At 49.9% G+C, this 23,202-nt stretch overlaps 1 protein-coding gene across 1 annotated transcript in view; it reads left to right on the plus strand.

Annotated features, from left to right (window-relative positions):
- The first annotated feature begins 1,719 nt into the window (after positions 1–1,719).
- Positions 1,720–23,202, plus strand: part of Qsox2 (quiescin sulfhydryl oxidase 2) — a 30,610-nt gene continuing 9,127 nt past the window's right edge. Inside the window, exons 1-8 of the mRNA XM_036185896.1 lie at positions 1,720–2,060; positions 12,982–13,082; positions 14,911–14,959; positions 17,377–17,482; positions 17,701–17,791; positions 19,975–20,120; positions 21,086–21,220; positions 21,359–21,488. Coding sequence (XP_036041789.1) covers positions 1,760–2,060; positions 12,982–13,082; positions 14,911–14,959; positions 17,377–17,482; positions 17,701–17,791; positions 19,975–20,120; positions 21,086–21,220; positions 21,359–21,488 — 1,059 coding nt within the window. The 5' untranslated portion in view covers positions 1,720–1,759. The remainder of the gene's footprint in view (positions 2,061–12,981; positions 13,083–14,910; positions 14,960–17,376; positions 17,483–17,700; positions 17,792–19,974; positions 20,121–21,085; positions 21,221–21,358; positions 21,489–23,202) is intronic.

Consider the following 23,202-nt stretch of genomic DNA (forward strand, 5'->3'; position numbering starts at 1 on the left):
GAATCCCTTCCTCATATCCCCATGGGTTTCCCCATCCCACCTGCCTGCCTCAGACCTTCTTGCCTTCTGGGTGGAGTTGGGACCTGAAGCTCAGGCTCTCCTGCCTCAGCCAGGCCTTGTCTAGATCATTCCTACACCCACTCAGGCCCAAGCAGCCGGTCCTCTCCTGCCTGCTTCCCAAGGCAGCTTCCATAGCAGTCTCTGTGGTTCCTGGTCCTGCTTACCCACCCTTTGGGGGCCATTAAACACCAAACAGCTTCTCTGTATTTGTCTCCCAATCAGTGTCTCTCTCCCTTTGCTCAGGCAATCCCCACAGCCCTCCACCCCATGCTTCCAGAACCCAGCTGGGAGCCAACCGTGGTGTCTGTAAAACGAGACTGCAGGCTTTGGAAAATAGGATACTAATATGCACGTACACACACCAGCCTTTTCCTGACCCTACGGCTCACCTGCACGGAGGGCTTTCCTTCAGCTGTGCCCTTCCAGGTTACAGAATGACACAGTTAGGTCTCTGATGATAAGAGCCAACCTGTGGTCTGTGGGTACCAGAGTTCTAAGCCCTGCTCCATCTCTCATGGGGGTATGCAGGGGTCCCATCCTCATGCCCTCAAATCCACAGTCACAGGCATCTATCAGCCCTCATCATGGTGTCATTGGGGCATCTCTCTTTACTTCTGCTCTGGCCCTAGTATGCTCTGCTCCAACCAAAACCAGCTCCTCACTCCCTATGTCTCCCAAAGCAGGCTTCATTTCACCTCAGGAACTTTGTACATGTTCCTCTCGCCCTTCCCTCAACCCAGTAACTTTCCAAGAGGTGCCTCCATGCCGTTATATGCACAACAGCCCCCAATACTTGCTCTCTTGATCTACACAACCCTGGGCACTAGGACTTAGCTTGGCTTGTATGTTCTCTCTAGTGTTTGGCAGAGCAGAATGTTAGCATAGGAAAATGGACTAAGTGATTGGAGAAGCCAAGGCACGACGGTACACATCTGTAATCCCAGAGCTAGGGAAGACAAGAAGTCCAAGATCAGACTTAGCTATATAGTGAGTTCCATTCCAGCCTTAAAACCCTATCTAAAAAAATGTCTACTTCTCCCTTCTACAATCTTAGCCAGACATCGTCTGACTTTGCCCTGTGGCTCTACCATATCCTCTGGGTTATAAAATGGTCCAGGTGATCATCATGGACATTTGATGTTGACAGATAAATCACAGGTTGCTTATAAAATCCAGGATGCATGTTACATATGAATTTCAGGTACATAGAGAATAGTGTCTGAGTCTATTTATGCCCAATTAAATATGCATTTCAGGCTGAAACTCAACTGCACATTCAACTTGGCATGAGCTATTTCGGCCTGCTAAACCTGGCTACCTAGGCCCAGACCTCTCAGTTGAAAAGTACCTGTAGTCAGGAGCAAACTAAGATTGGGGCAGGGCCAGCAGAGACCCACAGCAGGGGCGGGGCCAGGGGTAAGGGGGCGGGGCAGATCGAGGGAGTGAGGCGGGGCCTGCACTCTGGGGCGGGGCCAGTGTCCGGGGGCGGGGCAAGAAGAGCGAGCAAGGCCGGACCTAGAATGACCCGAGCGCCGGGTGGGATAAGATCACGGGGGCGGGGCGAGAAGAACGAGGGGTGGTGCTTGAGAGGACTAGCTAATTTGGGGGCGGGGCCAATGCCCAGGGCGGGACCGGCGCGCGCAAGCACGTGATGGCGGTTGCCAGGGTGAAAGGTCGGCGCGCCGGCGGCACTCCCAACATGGCGGCGGCCGGGGCTGTGGCGCGCGGTCCCGGAGCTGAGGCGCGGCGGGCGCCCTCTCTTCGGGCTGCGCGGCTGCTCCTGCTGCTGGCGGCGGTGGCGGCGGTGGGGCCCCGGGAGGGCGGCGCGGCGCGGCTGTACCGCGTGGGCGAGGACGCCGTGTGGTTGCTGGACAGCGGCAGCGTGCGCTCGGCCACGGGCAACAGCTCGGCCGCGTGGCTAGTGCAGTTCCATTCGTCGTGGTGCGGCCACTGCATCGGCTATGCGCCCACCTGGCGAGCGCTGGCGGCGGACGTGCGAGGTGAGGGTCCTGCGCGCCGGCCGACGTTCCTCCTGCGCAACAGCTGTGTGGGTCGAAGCCACAGCAGGGGCAGATGGCTTTGCTGAGGTCGCCAGCTCTCCGAACACCGACTTCATCCTGTCCCCAGCCTCTTATCCTGGCCACTCCCTGACCAGCCTTGACCTTCCCCATCCCCAGCCATTGCATTTCGGAGCGCACCGTCTCCACTCTGGAAGATCCCCATTCCTGTCAAACCCCAGCCTGGTTTGCTAGGTAGCCGTCCATCTGGTGGGCTGCGGGCGGAGAAACTTAGGGACCCAGACACTGTGGGGACACTGTGCCGTGCAGAAGCAGAAAGTTTACAAAGCGTCTTCTCGATGGGCTTCTTGTTCACTAACCATAGCTTTTGAGAAATCGTTGCTTTCTTAGTGCCGAATTACTCACCTTTGCAGACCCCAGACCCCTTCCAGCAGCTCCTGTAAATGGGATGTAAGTGGCTGTGCAGTAGCTTTCCCAGGCTTCACCAGCTTCCTACTGTTGAACTAACCTCTAATTACAGATCTCACAGTGCAAAACAACAAATTGGTACTCTTCTTGCACCTTTGGTTTTAGGTCTGGCGTTGAACACTGCTGTGTTTTTCTTAAACAGATTTGCAGAGAAGCCTTTTTCCAAGTACACAATTGCAAATGACTATTTTAAAATGTTTACCTTCTCTTTCCTCGTTGTTGGGACACTTTTTTCTTTTTTAAAGAATTTCATTAGAGTAGCCCAGACTGGCCTTGAATCCACCGACCTCTGCTTCTTGAGTGCTAGGCTTTTATGTAGAATCTAATGGCATTGTTCTCTTGGGTCTTAGGTTTTCTTTTTTCCTTCTTCCTAAGATTTATTTTATTTTGAATTATGTGGGTGTGGGTGTGTACAGGTGTGTGCAGTTTTCCGTGGAGGACAGAGGTGTTGGATCCTCCGAAGCTGGAGCTGTAGGATGTAGGTGCTGGGAATCGAATCCTGGTCCCTGCAAGAGCAGTATGTGCTTTTAACCTCTGAGCCATCTCAAGTTTTCTTAAGTCTCTGGCAGGCTCTAGCCAAAACAGACCAGCGATTGAAAAGACAGGGTTTATATAGTAATTTTGTTTTTATTTTATTTTTATTTATTTATTTTTTAAGCCACTCAGTAGTAGAGAGGACTTTTCAGTTCTTGATACTTGTCAGTGGACATGCAGGTGACCCCGGCAAGACTTGCTGGCAGCTTCTTTGTTTAAACTGGTTCTGGCTTTCAATCTAGTAAATATCATAAACCATATCAGATGTTACGGGTGGGCCCTTGTGTAGCCAAACCAACAGAAGAGAGGGCTGAAATTGTCCCCGGAACTTGAAAGGAAGGGCAACTGTGAAAGAGCCACAGAAAAGATCCACAACTAATGCCATGGTTGACTTAATGCAATGAGGCTGCCAAGACGATGGGCCTGGGACTGACTCTAGGTGTGTTGACAGTGAGGCAGCTGATGGCAGGAGTAGATAAGGACCTGAGGAGGGGAGCAGGGATGCTGAGGACAAGGCTGCCTGAGTCAGGGCCCTCTGAGCCTAGGCTGCTGGGTGGGTCCCAACATCCTGTCAGCACAAGCTCCAAAGATGTGTGATCAGCTATTGTAAGGGATCCTGCCTAACTGCTAGACACCTGCGGAAGAGATGGCATCCCTTGTGGAAGGGTTTGGCTCTCACCCCTGTCCTGGGATATTGAGCTCAGTACCTCTTCAGTGCCTTGTCTTGTGGAATCCTGTGCAGAATAAGGAAGCACTAGACCTTCTGCCCTGGCCTCCATTTGACTGTGCTCCCTGCTGGTTCCCTGCCTGGGTCATCCAGCAGGAGAGAGGGTGCTTAGCCACACGGGGTGATCAGTCACCTGTCAGCTAGGCATGCAGGCCTTGATTGGGTTCTTCCTAAGAGTCTCTTCCTGTCCCCTTGAAATAGCACCCAATGGGTTTCCCCAAACCCACCCCAGGCTCTGACTGGACTGGCTTTGTTGCCATGGGTGGGCATGGGAACTAGAAGGTGGCCCATGTCTGCCTTCCTGCCCCTAAACTTGTCTGATTGGAGTGAGTGGCTGGAAGGTCTATAGAGGGAGGGCTTCTCCAGCCTTATATGTGGTGATATATTGCGTACCCTAATAAAGCTTGTCTTAGGATCAGAGAACAGAGCCAGCCACTAGATTAGACATAGAGGCCAGACAATGGTGGCACAGATCCTTAACCCTGTCACTCTGGAGGCAGAAATCTGTCTGGATCTCTGTGAGTTCAAGACCACACTAGAAACAGAGCCAGGCAGTGGTGGCACACACCTTTAATCCCAGTACTGGGAAGCACACACACCTTTAATCCCAGGAAGTGACAGCAGGGAGGAGAAAGGTATACAAGGCGTAAGGAAACAGGAACTAAAGCAGTTCAGCTGAGATCCTTTCGGGTGAGGACTCAGAGGCTTTCAGTTCAGGAAACAGGATCTGTTGAGGAGTTGGCCAGGTGAGGTTGGCTGTGGCTTGTTCTGCATCTCTGATCTTTCAGTTTTCACCCTGATATCTGGCTCTGGGTTTTCTATTTTTTAAAAAATAAGACTCCGAATAACACTTGTGTCTTTGGTTCAGGATGCCTTCACTTCCTCAAAAACTTACGATGGTGTTTCTTTGATTCTTCACTGACTTTTAGGGGAAAATAGTGTTTTTCTTTATGAGAGATGGGTTAAAAAAAGGTCTGCTGTGCTGGGCGGTGGTGGCGCACACCTTTAATCCCAGCACTCAGGAGGCAGAGATAGGCAGATCTCTGAGTTTGAGGCCAGCCTGGTCTACAGAGTGAGTTCCAAGACAGGCTCCAAAGCTACAGAGAAACCCTGTCTCGAAAAACCAAACCAAAACCAAAACAAAAAGGTCTACTGTTTTGTTCAGTTGAAATCGTTTATCCCAAGTGTCATGTTTACCTCAGTCTGGGTTGGCAGTTGACACCTGTACTTACTTTGCTGGCCACTGAAGAGTAGATTGCACTGGCAGTCATCATAGAGGCCTAGGAGAACAGGAATGTTCCCTGAAGGCTGAGCCTGTGTCCCTCTGAGCTGTCTGTGATCTCTGGCTCTTCTCTCCCCTTCAAGTACACCTTGGAGAGGAGGGCAGATCTGTTGTTGGTCCTAAAATTCTTGGTGAAGGATTTGAAGGGGAACAGGAGAACTGCCAGGCCATCACCACAGCGTCTAGAATGAGTCTAGAACTGTCTGGCAAGGAGGCAGTTAGTCTCTATTGCAGCTGAGGGTACCCAGGTGACAGGCCAGGGCCCAAGTCCAGGCACAGGTGATTCTAGAGCCCCACTGACACACTTCCTGTGTCCCTACAGAGGACATTGGGAATTGAGAGTAGGAGGTGTTGGACAGATAGATAGGCACAGAGTGTACCATCCACAGGCGGAGGACTGAGTGCTCTGTTACTGTTGCCAGCAGTAGCTAAGCCTTTATGCCTCCCCTAGGCTCTCATTCCCATGGAGTCTGGTATCTTCTGCTTGCTTAGGACACAGGCTCTTGAAGATGACCACTTAGTATTTATAGCATGCCCGTTATCCATTTACTGAAAACAGAGAGGGACACTGGGGACAGTAATCGCTGAGGGGTTTGGCAGGCCCAGAGTCCTGGAATCTGCAGAGGGCAACCACTCTTCAGTGTATGTCACAGCCATCTGGTCACTTTACCATTAGCCAGTGCCAGCTGCCAACTGGCCAGAGTGTGCTTCTCCAAGGTAGCTGCAGTTAGCATGTTAGGGACCTCAGCTGCTTGTGTATCTTCCTTTTTTTTTTTTTTTTTTCCAGAGCTGAGGACCGAACCCAGGGCCTTGTACTTGCTAGGCAAGCACTCTACCACTGAGCTAAATCCCCAACTGTGTATTTTCAAATAGCCAAGTGGGTTATTTTACTTAACAAGGTTGGCCATCCACCCAGAGGACTGTCACCATTGCATTCCAAGTACCAGGAAGTGGAAGGGACCCAGGCATCACAGCAACTCCTTTCTTGTGTCTCCAGCATATGCTTTACCATCTAACCAACAGGGCTTGTTAACCTCACCCCAGTACACCCTTGAATGCTTAGGGGCGTATTGTTTTTCAGCTTACCAAGACTAAATAAACCAAGTGCTAAGAGTGAAGAACCTTGAGGCCCCAGCCACTCTCAGTGAGGCTGGGGAAGAGTGCTTGGTTCCCACACTGGTCCTGGGTGACTGGTGGGTGTCAAGTGCTGGGTTGCACTCGTGGAAAATGGATTTCCTTTCTACCCAGACCCATGTGTCCCGTACTTGGAGCTTGGAGTTGGAGCTCCCAACAAGACCTTTGCTTTGCCAAGAGAAGGAATGCTCTCAGAGAGAAGGTTCTGGGTGTCTGGAATGTGGGCTTGGAGACATGGTGGCCCAGTATTTTGTGAGAGAGCTAGAACAGTCCTGAGCCTAATTTACTTGTAATCGTTTTCTAGAACCAATGATGCTTGGTTGCAAAATCAGGATTTCCTCTGCTTCTCCATTGAGACATGGCAAGTGATCAGAAAAGTTGAATCTGTTCATTCAGCAATCGAATCACTTGACAAATAAATTTGAAATAACTGGGTCTACTATGTATCGTAATTAGTTTAGATATTTCTAAGCCTGTAGTCTAAAGTGGCTAAGCTGAGTACAAGCCAGAAGTCACTTGTAGTTAGTCACCCTCCCCTCTCGCAACCTCTGCCCTCCAGTGGGGGCCCTGTTACCCCACATTGGAGGGGACAGCTAGGCCGGTGCAAACAAGCAATTTGCATTTGGTTTCTTTTAGTATGGTGTCCTGGATAGGCAAGACAGGCACTGCTGAATGAGGCACACACCCCAAAGCCAGCCTTTTCGGGGTTCTGGATCCCATTTTTTGGTAAAGTGGGTGCTGTGTCTTTTGTTTGCTGTGAATGCTGTCCATCTGCCAGCCTCAGGCTTCGGCCTCACAGTTCCTAACTGTCATTGCCGTCTGTTGCAGCTTTCTCAGGGTGCATAGGCCCAGCTGGTTTTACCCCATGAGATGCCAGCACACATGCCCCTTTCCCTGGATGCCCTCTGTTTAGGGGCACTTTATTCAAGTGTGGCTCTGCAGGTGCCTTATGGACTCACAGGGATCTGAAGTAGCAGCAGGGCAGGTGGTGCTTGTGTGAGGCTAAAGCTGGACTTTCAGCGTTGGCAGCTGGCAGTGTGGGCTCTGAGCTGATTCTCACATCTCTTCACCCCAGCTCTGCTAGGCTGAAGGGAGCAGTGGGCAAAGCAGGCAGGTCCTTGTTCATTAGAGGGACGTGTAGTATGTGAGAAAGAAAGTAACTGCAGGACTAACCTGCCCCTGCTAAAGGAGCTGGCAGTTGGGGAAGCCTGCTATCGCCCTCTGAGGAGCTGCCCCTGTGACTGGCCACAGGAAGGGCAGAGAGCCCAGGCAGGCAGGACCCCAGGTCCAGAGGGTGTTAAAAGAGTTCCAGGGTGGTGACCTGGCAGACAGTGGGCATTCTGCCCTAAAGGACGAGTAACCAAAAACAAACCATGGTTTTACATGGCAGAGTAGACTTCTGTGAAGTGTCTGGGTAAAAGTTAGGAAAAACTGGGACACTAAGAAAGGCAAAGTAACTCTTCCTACCCTTACTGGATAGAGATCAGTAGGGTCATTGCTCCCCACAGCCAAGGGTCTGATGGTGGTGAGGAAGCAGAAGAAAGTCTTAACTTCTAAGGTCAGCTCAGGGGCTTTGCAGGCCATTTCAGGCCTGTGAGGTTCCCAGTGGACAGAACAGCGGCAACACATACTCGTGAGGGTCCTTGGCTCTTTTCCTTTGGTAGAGGAGGGTGGTGATTTGTCAAGGTCTTGCTATGTAGCCCAGTCTTGTCTTCAAAGTTGCAATCCTCTTGCCTTTGCTTTTTGATGCTGGGGTTCCAGGTGTGGTGTGCACCACATACCCAACCAATTGTATAGATAGATTTGGGCCAACGCTTACCCTACGGCAAGGGTGAGGAGTGATTCTTAGGAGGAGACTTCATAACCCATTGCATTTGAGATCAAGGTATGGTCATGTTCCCAGCCTGGCCAGCTTCTGCCTTCTGGCTGCTTTCATCCTCAGCCACTGTGGGCCTCGGGTCCTTTCCATCTCATACTAGGACTTGTTTTCACAGGAACTAGTAATCCAGGGGTGTCTGGGTGGCTGATGTTCATTGCTCACTAGCCCTGGCTACAGTTCTGTGAACTTCACATCTTACTCAGTCAGTAAGATCTGATGGTGTGGGTCAGCGCTAAGACAGCTTTGCCCTAGCCCCTCACTGTCCCTGGCGCTCTTGTGCGCCACCTCACCAGGGCCTTCAGTGTTCTGATGAAGAACATTGTTAACATGGTGACATCGGTCCCTCAGCGAGAATCTGCTTTTTCTTTTTTTCTTTTTGTTTTGGTTTTTGAGACAGGGTTTCTCAGTTTTGCCCTTGCTATTCTGGAATTTACTCTGTGGGTCAGGCTGGCCTCAAACTTGGAGATTGACCTGCCTCTGCCTCCCAGGTACTGGGATTACACGTATGCACCTCCGCACCTGGCTTGAGAATCTGCTTTAATTCTTTGGAAACTATGCTCTGATGCTGCAGGGTGGACTCGTGGTAAGGATTTCCATCACTGGCAATGACCTTGTTATCGCAAACATCTGAAGGAGGTAAACTCCAGGTTATTGCTCTTTCTCAGTCCCGCAGTGATGGCTCCTCCTGCATGCTGAGGCTTTAGACTGCTGAAACAGTGTGGGCAACCCAGGGCTTCTCCTTTTCAAGCCAACAGTTGCCCCATATGGGGTCAGAGGGCAGGGCAGCTGACCCCATATGATTGGAATGACTGCTGTGAGTCTGAAGGAGAGAGCCCATGGTGTCTCCACTGTACCTGTATGAGACACCTGGAGCTGAGGGGGAAGACAGGACATTTCAGGAGAGATGCTAGGACAGCCAACTGCAGTCACCACAGAGACAGTGCTCAGGGCGGGCCAGGCCAGAGAGGCCAGAAGTGGACATTGTGGTGAGTCAGTCCCAATTGCCCTAACAACATGGAAAGGAGGACTTGCTCCCAGCCCTTGTCTGTAATGCACATGCACGGTGTCTGGTACAATTTGTGTTCACAGGGCCTGCTCTTTTGAATCTCTTGAGGTCAGAGGGCATTGCTGATTTTTTAAAATGTCATTAGTAAGAGTTCTACAAATGCTCATGTGGTAAGAAGACCTTTCTCTGTGTCCCTGGAGAGGTCTCAGCCTTGCTTCCCCTGGCCTAACCATGTTGTCACCCTGGAACAGTCTGCAGTATCACTGGCTGATGACTCCTCACTGTCCTCACCTTCACCTTCGTGCACCTGAGTGTTGTGGATGTTGTAAGTGGTATCCCTCAGGGACCTGGAGGAGACCGGAAAGAACCCAGCCAAGGGAGCAAAATGGGATCCAGGCCCAAGAGATCTGAAGGAGTGCTGTGTGACTGTGGGGACCTGTAAAGATTGTTATTTGAAGCCATGGAGTTCTGTTGAAGCCCTTTGTGAGTTCCTGTTGCTGTTTGTTTTGCATGAGGTTTGCAGCTGAGCTAAGAGTCTTCTATCTTGATAGCATGGCTCAGTGCACCTTGCTACTTCCCAGAGCCCAGGTAGTAAATTAGCACTCAGAAACGTCAGCTTCCCCACACATCCTACTTCCTTGTCTCTGTCCTGGTATCCTTGTCAGGACAGTTGGTTCTAGGGTTCCCTCTTCCTCCCTCATCATGTGGGTACTTATGTACAAAGTAAGAGCTGTGACGGTCACAGGGCACTGGAATGGGACAGTGTGGATCAAAGACCCTTTGCAGTGTTCTGTGCTGATTACATTGCAGGGCTGGGAGGTTGCTCACACATTTGGGACAGTGCCTACCATGGGCTCGGCGAAATCTGTGGATCAGTGTTGAGGCCTTGCTCTGATGGAGATCCAGGGTGCAGTTGTCAGCAAGCACTGCTCTGCATTCCTAGTGGACTAGGCTGGTGTAGCACAGATCCTAATTGGTCTTATAATAAAAACCTGGAGTCAGAAATCAGGGTAAATGCTAAAAGATCGGAGAGACAAAGGAGCAAGCTGTAGCCACCTCTCACCTCGCCAGCTCCTCAGCCAAAAGGACTGAGCTCCTGTCTCCTCCCACCTTGGCAGTGGTGTAAATTACCCTCTGATCTCTAGGCAAGCTTTATTTGTTAGAGCACAAACAAAATATCACCACATTCTCTTAGTGCCTTCGGTCTTCTAAACGCCAAGTCATTTCAGGAGGGCTCATGTGTAGTCCCTAGTGCTGGGCTATATTTGGGGATATTAAAAGAGCCATAACCAGCCAGTCTATGGTCTTAGCACTCAGGAGACTGAGCATTTCAAGTTCAAGACCAGTCTGGGCTACCTAGCCAGAGCCTGTCTCAGACAAAAACAAACAAAACAAATAGACACAAACTACAGAGCTGCTTGGTTGTCTTGGTGAGCACTGTCTCCTGCAGCCCTGGGAACCCTCCTTTCCTGGGCCTTGTGTTGGAGTGAGTGGCCTTCTGGTTTGCATTCTGGAATGCAGAATCTGAGAAACACAAAGCTAGTACCCAGTACCAGCAAGCAGCTGCCACAGTACCAGGATCAGCCCAGGGATGTACTCTGCCACTGAGAACCAGCCCCTATACTCAGTTCTCCTTATGTGCATGCTTAAGAAAATTCAGAAAAACAAAAAGAGAACCAGACCCCACCATGAAAACCTAGATGCATCCATCCCAATTCTAGGTGGGTTTGGTATTTCAGGTAGCTGGGAGACTGGTTCCTGCATTTTACTCTTGGAGATTTTCATTGTTACACTCTTGGCAGGCAGAAGGTGCTTTTCTAGAACATGGAAGGAAAGTGTGGGTGGAAACACCCAGTGAGCAGAGAGAATTGGTTGGGTCTGTGAGTCAAATCAGGGTGGCAGAGCTGCTGTGCCAGATGCAGGGCGGGAATCTGCCCTTGAAGCACCTTGAGCCTCAGAGTGCCTTCTGTGCCATCTGCCCCTAATTGGATGGGCAGTATTAACTGTTCTTCCTCAGTTCTGTGCCATTTGAAACTCCAGGAAGCTATGGCTATGATTCAGAAACACTGGGCTTTTCTTCTATGCTTTTAAAGTGGCCTTGGGACTGAGCTGGCCTTTTGTAGCCAACAGTGTTTGGTTACTATCTGTGAATGACCTATTCTTGTTTCTTACTCTTAATAAAAGAGAAAAAGGATGTATATTGTAAGTCGGGGTGGTAGGTAGGACACGGGTGGTTCACAAGGTAGACAGTCACTGAGCTCTGGCACATGCTGTTGTGTCTTGTGACACTGCCCCTTCAGTCCATGCTGATGACCAGTGACCCACTGCATGAGCTCCTGACCAGAAATCAAATGACTTCCAGACAGAGCATATACAGGGTCACCCAGGTGGTTCTTCTGTCTCTCATGCCCGTTCCCCCTGCCTACATACACTATGTACCTGTGAGCTATGCCATGCTGCTGACCATGCACAGGCCACCAGGCAAGCCCAGCACTTCTTGGGCCTGGGTCTAAAAGGACCCCTGCAGGACCAGATGCCTGGAACTGTGTGTAATGGTGTAATTTTAATACCCTGGAGAAAGGGTACACTCTTAGAAGGACCCCTGCAGTTACCTAAGGTGTACCTGATATTAGTGACCAGAAGGCAAGGCAGAGAAGAGCCAGGCACTCATCTCTGTATTACTAGGAAGTGACTTCCCTTGCAAAGTGTCCCTCCCCTGGGTGAGAGGTGAGAAGAGAGGCTGCAGCCCTGATCTGATGTGTGTTTATTATAATAATGAGGGCGGTGCCAAGTCTCCCCCTCACACTCCTGCAGAAGCACACTTCACTTTTTTTTTTTTTTTTTTTTTTTTTGAGACAGGGTTTCTCTATAGCCCTGGCTGCCCTGGAACTTGCTCTATAGACCAGGCTGGCCTCAAACTCAGAGATCCACCTGGCTCTGCCTCTGGAATGCTGGGATTAAAGGCACACCCCACTTACACTTCTCTTCTTAAAACTAATCCCAGCAAAAGAACCCGATAAAAATCTCTACCTATGCCCCTTTTACAGGAGCTCTAGGGAGAGTGTCAGATGTGGACAGGATGGGAGGAGATGTTTCAACTAGGTGCCTAATGGCGTTAGGAGCATAACTCATTTGCTGTGGCCATGGCAGTGTGTTGGACTGAAAAAGACAGGAAGATTTATGACCAATGTTTTGGATCTGAGGTTACTTCCTGAGTTCTAGAACTGGGTAGGGATTTGAATAGAACATTCACAAGAGCTGGTAATTACTGACACCAAGACAAGGCTTGTAGGGGGTTGTTATACTTTTTCTGGTGCATGCTTCTGTGTGTGTGCACACACACTTGTTGAAAGTTCTCAAGGAAAACCTTGAAACTAAGAAAGGAGATCGAAAACTGCCCCTCTTCCGCAGCAGTGGCATGTGCATCCCTGGGCGATGGGTTGGGTGGGGAGGCGGGTACTATCCATGCAGACCACTGGCCTGACTTAAAAAATGGTTGCACGTTTCTGGGCCCACCAGGTCTATCTGGTCACTGTGCATGCTCTGCTTGGTCTTTGTAGTGTTGCAGACAATGCTTCGATTCCTGCACTTCTACCCATTGGGTAGGTGTCTTTAATAGGAAATGTTGCACGGCAAGCTGCCGTGGGATGGGAGAGTTCAGCGAAACTGTTTCCTCAGTCATCAGTGGAGGAAGCGCCTCTAACTTCATTGAAATGTTGCTCTGCTCTCCCAGCTCAGCACAGAGCTCATGAACAGCGTAAGGGAGGTGCACAGGTGGTTTCACTGGGGCAGCTGGTGCTCATGCAGATACTGCCTAGCACAAGATGGTTTGGTGCTGGCAACTCTGCTCAGGATCCCATCCTTGCCTTGTAGACTGGGCTGCTGCCATCCGTGTTGCTGCTCTGGACTGTGCAGAAGAAAAGAACCAGGACGTGTGCCGCACATATGACATCCACTTCTACCCCACCTTCAGGGTGAGCCCCCGGCAACCTTGACCTCTGCTCCAGTCCTGCCTTTTTCACAGGGGGATTTTAGGTAGAATTCTGGTACCAGTAACTCCTAGGTTATCATTTCTGGCTTGAAGTCTAAAAACTTTGTGGGGATTTGCAGACCTAGCATGTTGCCCCTTGTTCCTCATCTTGAGTCACAGAAGGCTCTAATGAAGAGCCAGCTGCTGTATGAAGCCCCTGTTCACACAAGCCTGTTGGGTGCCTATCCTTGTGGGGAGCCATCCTGCTTGGTCTCCTGTTACTGGCAGAAGGCACCAGCAGTGATTGATGGAAGTGGTTCCCCTGCACCTTGCTGCCTGGGCTGCACTTGGTCCTTCCGACAAACTTGGACATGTTTCTTCCACTAGAGGGCGGAGATGCTACCTGTGACCCTGCCAAAGGTCCACTGCTTAGTGAGTGCATGAATGTGTGGCCACATGCTTGCACTTATGGACCTCTCCAAAACCACAGCCCCACCCCCTTCTTCCCCCTCCTCTTTTTTTTTTTTTTCCTAAGACAGGGTTTCTCTGTGTAGCCCTGGCTGTCCTGAAACCCACTTTGTAGACTAGGCTGGCCTTGAACTCAGAGACCTGCCTGCCTCTACCTCCCAAGTGCTAGGATTAAAGGTGTGAGCCACCACTGCCCAACTCAGAGATAATTTCTGAAGAGCCTGTGACCCCAGCTCTGCACTTCTGTCCTGCTAGTACTGTGCACTGTCAGAGGCAGAATCCAGCACAGTGGTGCCCGTGTTCCCCCACCCATTCATTGCCTGGACTCTGCCACCCTGTGACCACCTGGCCTCCCAGTGTGAAGCTCGATATGGCACCTTATAGGCCCTTGTTGCTTGTTCTCTTGCTTTCTACACTGGGCTGATAATGTCACATGTATCCCTGTTTTACTTGGCTTTTCGCTTCATACCCTCTATTCAACAGTGCTGGATCTTCTTTCTTGTACTTCAGATGACTTTGCCAAGATTTACACTGGGCACTGCTGTGACTCCTTGGTTTGGCTCTGCAGTAATGTCTCATTGAATGTGATGCCCCTCTCTACTGAGTGTTGGGATATCTCCTAGCTTTTATTACATGGCCCAGTGCTGCTGTGAGCACCCCCAACACACACACACACACACACACACACACACACACAAGTTTCCCTGACTGGGTCTGGGAAGAAGGCCAGAGGAACCAGTGGGGCCAGCCCCTCCCACAACATAATACATCTACCCATGGTGCAGGGCAAAGTGCCTGTGCTCCCTGTCTTCCTGGTGACAGTCACATCTGTGTTTTTATTCTTGTGGGACTGTTAGATGTCTGTCCACGTTCCTCCTGACTGCTTCTGCTTTCCCCACCTTGTTACAGAGAGTCCTCTGTGTGTCAGCACTGGTCTCCTTTTGTTGGGAATACTACCTGCCTCAGCTGTCATTGATGTGCTTCTGATGGGCAGCTCTGGTCAGAAGCGCCCATCTTCTCAGAGGCTCTGGATAGCCCCTCTTCCCTGGAACCTGTGCCCTCAAATTGCTCTTCAAGGGACACCACCCTTGTAAGGACCCCGCCCTAGTGAGTTGTCTTGCTTCAGATCCTGTTGGACTAGAAGTGACATGATAAAACCCAGTTGGTGCTTAGCACAGTGGTCAACACAGCTGCAGGAACGCTGGTGTCATGGAGGCAGGGAACATGTCTTGTCCAGTCAGTGTGACTTTGGGAGGGACTTGATCAGAACTCCTGGGTAAGACAGCAGTCATCTTGTTTAAGTATAAAACACATGCACAGCTTCCCCAAGCTGTTTCTTATTTTTCTGTGTGTTTTTCCTTTAGTATTTTAGAGCATTTACGAAGGAGTTTACAACTGGAGAAAATTTTAAAGGTAAGGATAAACAGCATTCTGTTCTAATCCCGTAGACTGACTCACTGAACCTGGTAACCTAGATATGGTCTCAGCAGACCCATGGGCCTCCTCCCTTCAGTCAGCATATTTGCACCAGTTCTGCCTGACTTTTATTAAAAATTCAAACTTTAACTGGGCGGTAGTGGTGCATGCCTTTAATCCCAGTACTTGGGAGGCAGAGGCAGGTAATCTCTGGCCAGCCTGGTCTGTAGCATGAGTTCCAGGAAAGGCAACAAAGCTACACAGAGAAAACATGTCTCGAAAAAATTTAAAATAAGTAAATAAATAAATATCAAACTTTAATAGTTTGCGTGGGAATGAGTTTTTGGGGGGGTTTTTTTGGGGGGGGTTCAAGACAGGGTTTCTATGTGTAGTTTTGGTGCCTGTCCTGTAGACCAGGCTGGCCTTGAACTCAGAGATCCACCTACCTCTGCCTCCCCAGTGCTGGGATTAAAGGTGTGCGCCACCACCCCCTGGCGGGAATGAGACTTAACAATTTTTTTAAATTATGTGTGTGTTTGTATGTGCATCTGTCTGTCCTTGGAGGCCAAGGGTGTCAGACCCCCAGGAACTAGAATGACAGGAGGTTGTGAACCATCTGACATAGGTTTTAGGAACTGAGTTGAGTCCTGGAAGAGCAGTGCATGCTCTTACCCACTGAGCCATCTCCCCAGCCACAGAAGTCTGTATTTTGTGCTTTGCCCGTCTTGGGAAATGTGGCAGTAATTTTTTATTGTGATTTTTACTAAGTTTGTCCTTTGGCTGCTTCATACATGTCCTTCTCCATTCTGGTCATTCTCGCTGTGCACCTTCCAGCCCTGCCCTGCCTTCAGGTCCCCTCTCACCCTCATGCGGTAGAAAACTTTTTGTTGTTGTTTTGTTTGGTTTTTCGAGACAGGGTTTCTCTGTGTAGCTTTGCACCTTTTCCTGGATCTCGCTCTGTAGACCAGGCTGGCCTCGAACTCACAGAGATCCGCCTGGCTCTGCCTCCCAAGTGCTGGGATTAAAGGCATGTGCCACCACCGCCCGGCAAGAAAACTTTATTTTTAATTATTAAATTTTTTCATTTATTTTATACACCAACTACAGTTTCCCCTCCCTTCTCTCTTCCTGTTTCCTTTCCTAACCTCCTGCCTATCCCCCACATATCTTCCTCCATTCAAAGGGGCAGGCCTCCCGTGAGAGTCAACAAAGCATGTCATATCATGTTGAGGCAGGACCAAGCTCCTCCCCCTACAACAAGGCTGGGTGAAGCATCCCTGCATGGAGAATAGCTTCCAAAAAGCCAGCTCAGTGCCAGGGACAGGTCCTGATCCCACTGCTAGGGGCCCCACAAACAGACCAACCTACACAACTGTCACCCACATGCAGAGGGCCTAGGTGGGTCCCTTACAGGCTCCCTAGCTGTCGGTCCAGAGTCCTTGAGCTCCCATTAGCTCAGGTCAGCTGTCTCTGTGGGATTCCTCATCATGATCTTGACCCCTCCTTGCTTGCACATTCCCTCCTTCCTCTCGTTAACTGGACTCCAGGAGCTCTGTCCTGTGCTTGGCTGTGGATCCATCTGCATCTGCTTCTGTCAGTTACTGGATGAAGGCTCTATGATGACAGTTAGGGTAGTCACCAATCTGATTACAGGAGGAGGCCAGTTCAGGCTCCCTCTCTGCTATTGCTAGGAGTCTTAGCTGGGGTTGTCCTTGTGGATTCCTAGGAGTTTCCCTGGCACCAGGTTTCTCCCTAACCCCAAAATGGTTCCCTCTATCAAGGTATCTCCCTCTCATTACTCTCCTCCTCTATCCCATTCCCAACTCAACCAACTTGAACCTGATGTTTCCATCCCCCACCCCCATCCCCAGTTTACCCAGGAGATCCCGTCTATTTCCCCTTCCCAGGGAAATCCATGTGTCCTTTTTAGGGTCCTCTTTATTACCGAGCTTCTCTTTTATTGAAAAAGTATCTAGTGGGCTGTATATATGGCAAGTCTAGGGCTCAGGTCGGTACCTTTTTATGTGTGAGCAATGCCCTAGTGAAGACCAGGTGACTGCTTCACAGGCTTATCCCCCCTGGGAGGCACCTGCCATTCCTGGCATCAGGAGTAGTTTGCCCATGTTAGCAGTATGTATGAGCTGGTTGGTGCACCTGGCCACTTCTCACCACCATGTGTGTGAGATTTGTCACTTTGCCATGTGTCTTACAGCCTATCACTTGCTCTGGGCTGTGTGATCTCCCATTGTATGCATCTGCTGCTGGCCACACTACAGCCTGTCAGTGAGCAGCTGTGCACCTAGGGCTGGGTCAGTGGTGCTGCTGCCTTCCCTATCCTTAGGCTCTGGGCTTGGAAAGGCTGCTTAGGTACATATACCTGCAGCCACAGCCGTGACCCAGATTTGCTTTTGTAGGACCTGACAGGGAGCTGCGGACAGTCAGGCAGACAATGATCGACTTCCTGCAGAACCACACAGAGAGCACTCGGCCTCTCGCGTGCCCGCCCCTGGACCCTATTCAGTGAGTAGTTCCATTGAAAGGTGGCCTGTGGGGCTTGGAACATCATGGTGGTAGAGCTCCATAAGTAGGAAGCCCTGGTTCATTCTTCTCCCCAAGTTGCATGGTACAGATTGGGCGTGGTTTTTAAAATCTCAGTATGTATAAATGACTGGGGTGCTGGCATGCTGTGACAGCTTGCTATCATGGAGAGCATTGAAGGTTTTGCTTTTTCTTGACAGGCCCAGTGATATCCTTTCCCTCATGGACAGCCACAGTGGCCAATACCACGCTGTTATGTTTGAAAGCAATGGTTCTTACATTGGACGAGAGGTACTGTGTCTCATGTGCTCTGGGGCTGCAGCTAGTGTGGCTGGGGTGGGCTGTGGTTAGTGCATTGACAGCAACAACCAGTGAGCCTTGAGCTGTCATTAGTTACAGAGATCCTAAGTCACTGGGCTATATATAGCAAAAAATGCCAGAGTGACAGGGCTCCCCTTTGAGAGACCAGCCATAGCTATGCCTTCCATCAATGCCACTATTGTAGATCTCCTGTGTTCTGTGTTACCACATCCAGGAGTCTGTAGGACCTTGCTGCTTTTGTGAGATGTTAGTGTCATGTGAGTGGTTCAGAAGCCTTCAGCTTTGGCCAAGTATCAAACCAAAGGACTAGAGACCTAGTTGCTAATGCCAGGGTCCTTTGAAGACAAGAAGGAGGCCTCCTGGCCCACATGGGAGTGCAGCATTGACCTGGGCTCTTCCTTCAGGCCACTTGAGTGTGGTTCTCCAGGTTATCTGGGTAGCTCAGGAAAGGGTAGAGCACTGCCCTCAGCAGGCCCTGGACGGTGTGAGGCAGGCTACAGACAACAGTGTGGCGACCTCGTGTGCCTGGCTGCACTCTAGTATCTTCCCGCTCTCCCTCCATGTGCGGTGATGCACCTTATCCTTCCTATCATTGTTGGCAGGATTCTCAGCCAAAGGACTGAGAAGCAGCAGAGCCCAGAACTCATTCATGCCCAGTTCCTTTCCCTACTGAGGAAGCCACTACATGCCAGATCTTCCAGGCAGTGCCCCTGTGCCCTTCATATACACATGTACACTTATAAACCAGAAACATCTTCTGAGGACTTTGTCCCTCAGAAGATGGCTGAAGGCACATCAATACCTTTGGGATCAGTAAGGCCTGGCCCTCTGGGTAGGAGCTGTAACCCAGGGCGCCCTAAGAGTCAGGATCAAGAAGAACCACTGTGGCCAGGTCTGGTGCCATGTACCTTTAATCCCAGCACTCAAGTGGAAGGTCTCTGTGCATTTAAGATCAGCCTGGACTACATATGAGTTCCACACCAGTGAAGGCTGCAAAATATCTCAAAAACAACAACAAACAAACAAACAAAAAAGGACCACCACCACCACCACCACCACGATCCACCTCACATGTAATCTGTTCCTCATCCTTGGAAGTAACTGGCTTTGTTGACATCTAAAAGCAGCAGAGAACAACAGACTCCACTTGCTATGTGGTGAGCACAGGAGGGGTTTTTAGATACTGAGATACCATAACCATGGTCTCTGTCACTAAAACCACTGCAGCTTCTTCAGCCTAAGCAAGCCCAACCGGTACAAGTCTCCTGCAGGAACCACCCAAAACTTCCTGGCTTAGACCTGGAATGATGTTGAGTTGCTGGTCAACCCAGAAATGTGGGCACACAATAGCCAGTGTGTTGGGAAAACCCGGAAATGTGGGCACACAATAGCTAGTGTGTTGGGAAAACCCGGAAATGTGGGCACACAATAGCCAGTGTGTTGGGAAAATAGGGCTGTAGCTGATGAGTGGTGAAGGTGCTTACTCAATTCATGTAGATTCTGTAGCAGACAAACTGGTTCAGAAAGGTAAAGTTTAGTAACAGATGTTACTTTGGGGGTTACTTTATGGTTCAGCCCATAAAGTGCTTACCTTGAAAGCTTTAGGACTTGAGTTCCATCCCCAGACTAATGAGAGACTCTGTCTCAAAAAAAAAACAAAGTGGATGGTACCTGAGTAATGACACCTTAGGTTGTCCTCTGACCTCTGCATGCGTCTACATACAAACATGCACTAGCGTACACACACACACACACACACACACACACACACACACACACACACACACCCCAAATGTTACTTTTGATTATTCTGGAAAGTTGCTAAATTAGAGTGGGCATGTGACTTGGGAGCTGCTTAGAATGCAGTCAAAGTTAAGGTGCAGAGACTGCTTTTGATTGCGGAGGGATGGATGCAGACTGATTGTGGTGCTGTGCCTCAGTCTTGTGTAATTGGTATAGCACTACATGTCCCACCACCCCGCTGTTTGCATGTGGAGCAAGGTTTTCCATGTTGTCCCGTATGGTGGACAATGATACTCTCTGAACAGTTCGGCTCCTGTTGGGTGAAGGGTGGACAGTAAAGTGGTGGGTCTACACACTCTGGGATGTTTTCCAAGAAAAGCATGAAGGTAACATGATTTCTTGTTCTGCAGGTGATCTTAGATTTGATTCCATATGACAACATTGTGGTGAGCCGAGCACTGGATAGGGACAAAGCATTTCTGGGGACACTTGGCATTTCTTCAGTTCCTTCCTGTTACTTGATTTACCCAAATGGGTCTCATGGACTGGTTAATGTGTAAGTGCTATTTTGTATAATGAGTAGATGAGCATTCAGTAAGGTCTGTGGAGACTCATGCTGGATAAAGACTCAGAGTCCATGTGACAGACTCATTGGCCAAGATGCAAGGAAGCCATGTGTCTGGCCATTTTCCCCCACCTGTCGTGATCATGTTCCTGGCTCCAGGATCTGGGGTGGCCATTGCCTCCAGTTGTTTCCATGGGTTTCTGTACAGACCTCAAGTGAAACAGGTATCCCTCCCATGCTAGGTCTGGGCTTTTGGTTGTGTCTGTTGTGGCCAGCAAGCTCTGTCTAGAGTGAGAGGTGGGGTTGGGCACCAGGCACCAGATCAATAAAGTGACCTTGAAAAGCTTCCGAAAGCAAAATAGATATGAAAGTTAACAAAAGTTCTAAGGCTGCAGGAGAGCCTTCCCAAGGTCTCAGTTACACCTCATAATTCTTTAGCTGTACAGAGGGTGGGTTGTATGGGAGGCTGCCCTAATAGTTACCCCACTAACTGCAGTTGAGTTCTAAAGACAGATGTATGTACACGTAGCACCAAGACTGTCACATGTGCAACCTCTAACACAAAGCCTTGGTGATACTTTTCAATAACACCACTGACGGCTCCTGAATGGCAGAGAGCTTGGGAGTGGCCAACCCCAGGCCTGGCCTCCAGATACGGTTCAGCTGGCAGAGCAAGCATGTCATGAAGGCCCTCTGGTACAGTGGAGCCATAGCCAGGCTGAACTGGTTTGGCAGATGCTCTGACAGCTTGACAAGCATCTTACAGTCCCAGCAAGTGTGGATGAGCCGTGGTGCTCACTGGGCTGTCGGTGGTCTCTGGACTTGGTGTTTTGTCTTCACATCTCAGGTGGTGAAGAGTGTGTGAAGTCTGAACAGCTGTCCTCCAAGCTCTGGCCTGGAGAGGCTGCATGACCTTGGAGGACGGCCATAAAAGCATCCTCTCATTCCTTTCACAGCGCAAAGCCTCTGCGATCGTTTTTCTCCTCTTATTTAAAATCCTTGCCAGATGTGAGGAAAAAGTCACTTTCCTTGCCTGAAAAGCCCAACAAAGAGGAAAATACAGAGGTTATGGTCTGGAAAGAATTTGACAGGCAAGTATGAATGGGACTCAGGGCAGCAGAGAGGCTATCCCCCTGTGCTAGCTCCCTCTGTCTGCCTCCCACCTTGGGGAGGGGCCTTGTATAGAAAAGCAGGAAGTGTCCATCCTAACCCTTCACTGTTCCTCTCAGGGCCAAGCTGTACACCGCAGACCTGGAGTCAGGACTTCACTACCTGCTAAGAGTGGAGCTGGCTGCCCACAGGTCCCTGGTTGGAGCTCAGCTGAAGACATTCAGGGACTTCATGACTGTCATCGCCAAGGTGTGGCTGGTTCTGCTCAGACTGCTATACTAGGCCCCATTTAGTATGGGCTTGGGGCATCTGTCTGCTGATGTGGGTGGTTGGCTAGCCTAGACCCCCTGGTATTGACTCGTATTTGCTGGTATTGACTGGTATTTGCCTGTGAGGGAGGGTCAAAGAGGCTGAGAACAGGAGCAGAGCATGTTGATCTCTGACTGCCCCACTAACTTGGGGCAGTCAGCAGGCTGAGGGGAATGGTAGATGAGGCATGAGGAATGAATGGCTTGTATAGATAGCAAAGGTGGGGACCTGCTCCTAAGCAGCTTCTGAATGGGGTTCTAGGAGAGTTGTGTGTCCAGGGAAAGGAAAAGTCATGACACAACACAACCCAGGTCCTGCCATCCAGAGTCAGGTTGAAGAAGACCATGGCCAGCATAGCCATGGTCTCCCAGAAGCCATGTGAGGAAATCAGTTCGATGTCTAGGTACTGAGCAGGACTAAGGGGCAAATGAAGGGCTATCTAACAAAGCTAATGGAGGAAGGTCACTAGGTGGTGGCATATGTGTGCTCCCTGGCCATTCTGGCCCTGGTAGGAGGGCTCTCATGGGATTAGAAGAGAGGCCCTGAGCTGGCAGCTTCAAATGGCTGGCTTCTGAAGAACAGGACTCATGCTGGGCAGGGTGGGAAGGGGCAGGCAAAGTCCAGTAGACAGGACAGCTTGCTTGACATTCTCGGACCTTCTAGACAGGCTGGGACCACCTCCACCTCGGTGATCTGTAGTACAGGCTAGCGCTGTGGTAGCTGGCATGAGAGGGAGAAGTGTCGGGCTTAGTTCCCTGCCAAGTGTTCCTCTCCAGTGCCCAGAGTTAGGGAGGGGATTGCGCGGCCCTTTGGGAATGAGCCGGAGCCTGCATGTTGGTTGTAACAGCCCAGTCTGGTCGGGCTGTGTCCTGCTGCTTTCTGGCCTTTCAGATCCTCCACCACCACTATTGGCACAAGTGGAATGTTAGACCCACCTTACCTGATACTGTGTACAGATGAAGCAAGGTATTTTACAGGCCTTCTTTCACTAAATGGAAAGTCCCTTGATAGGACTGCTTTTATCTAGCTAGTTAGATTGTAAACATTTACATTTATAGTGTAACTTCAGAAAAACAAAGGAAATAGTTCTTATGTTTCAAGGAATAATGGGTCAGATATTTCAGTGAATATTGCTAGGTAAGTTTTTAGTCCACTGTGCTACTCAGGGTTGAGATGGCTTTGTTTTTTAAATGTCCAGCCAGGTTTGGTGGCACACAACTTTAATCCCAGCATTCGATTGGCAGAGGCAGGCAGATCTATGGGAGTTTAAGAACAGCCTAGTCTACTTATTGAATTCCAGGTCAGCCAGGGCTACATAGAGAGACTCTGTCTCCAAAACAAAAAGTGTTCAGCTAAACTAACTATATGTCTCACTAGACCTGCTACCCTGCAATGACCTCCAGCCAGCAGACTCACCCAGGCATATCGTTGTTGGCTTACAGGAATTAACCTTGCCTCAGTGGGTATGCCTCTCTACATATTGCCCTCCTGCCCTCTTTCAGCTACTCTGGTGTTTGAGGATGTGCCTTATGATGGTGGCAGCTCCTTAAGTCATGACAAAAAGTTACTATTGTAAAATTTACTTAAACATCTAAGAACAAATTTAATGCTGGTTAACTGATCATGGTACTTTGTAAGCAATGCATAAAAATAT

Source organism: Onychomys torridus, chromosome 4 (assembly GCF_903995425.1).
Source record: "Onychomys torridus chromosome 4, mOncTor1.1, whole genome shotgun sequence".
Lineage (NCBI taxonomy): Eukaryota > Metazoa > Chordata > Mammalia > Rodentia > Cricetidae > Onychomys > Onychomys torridus.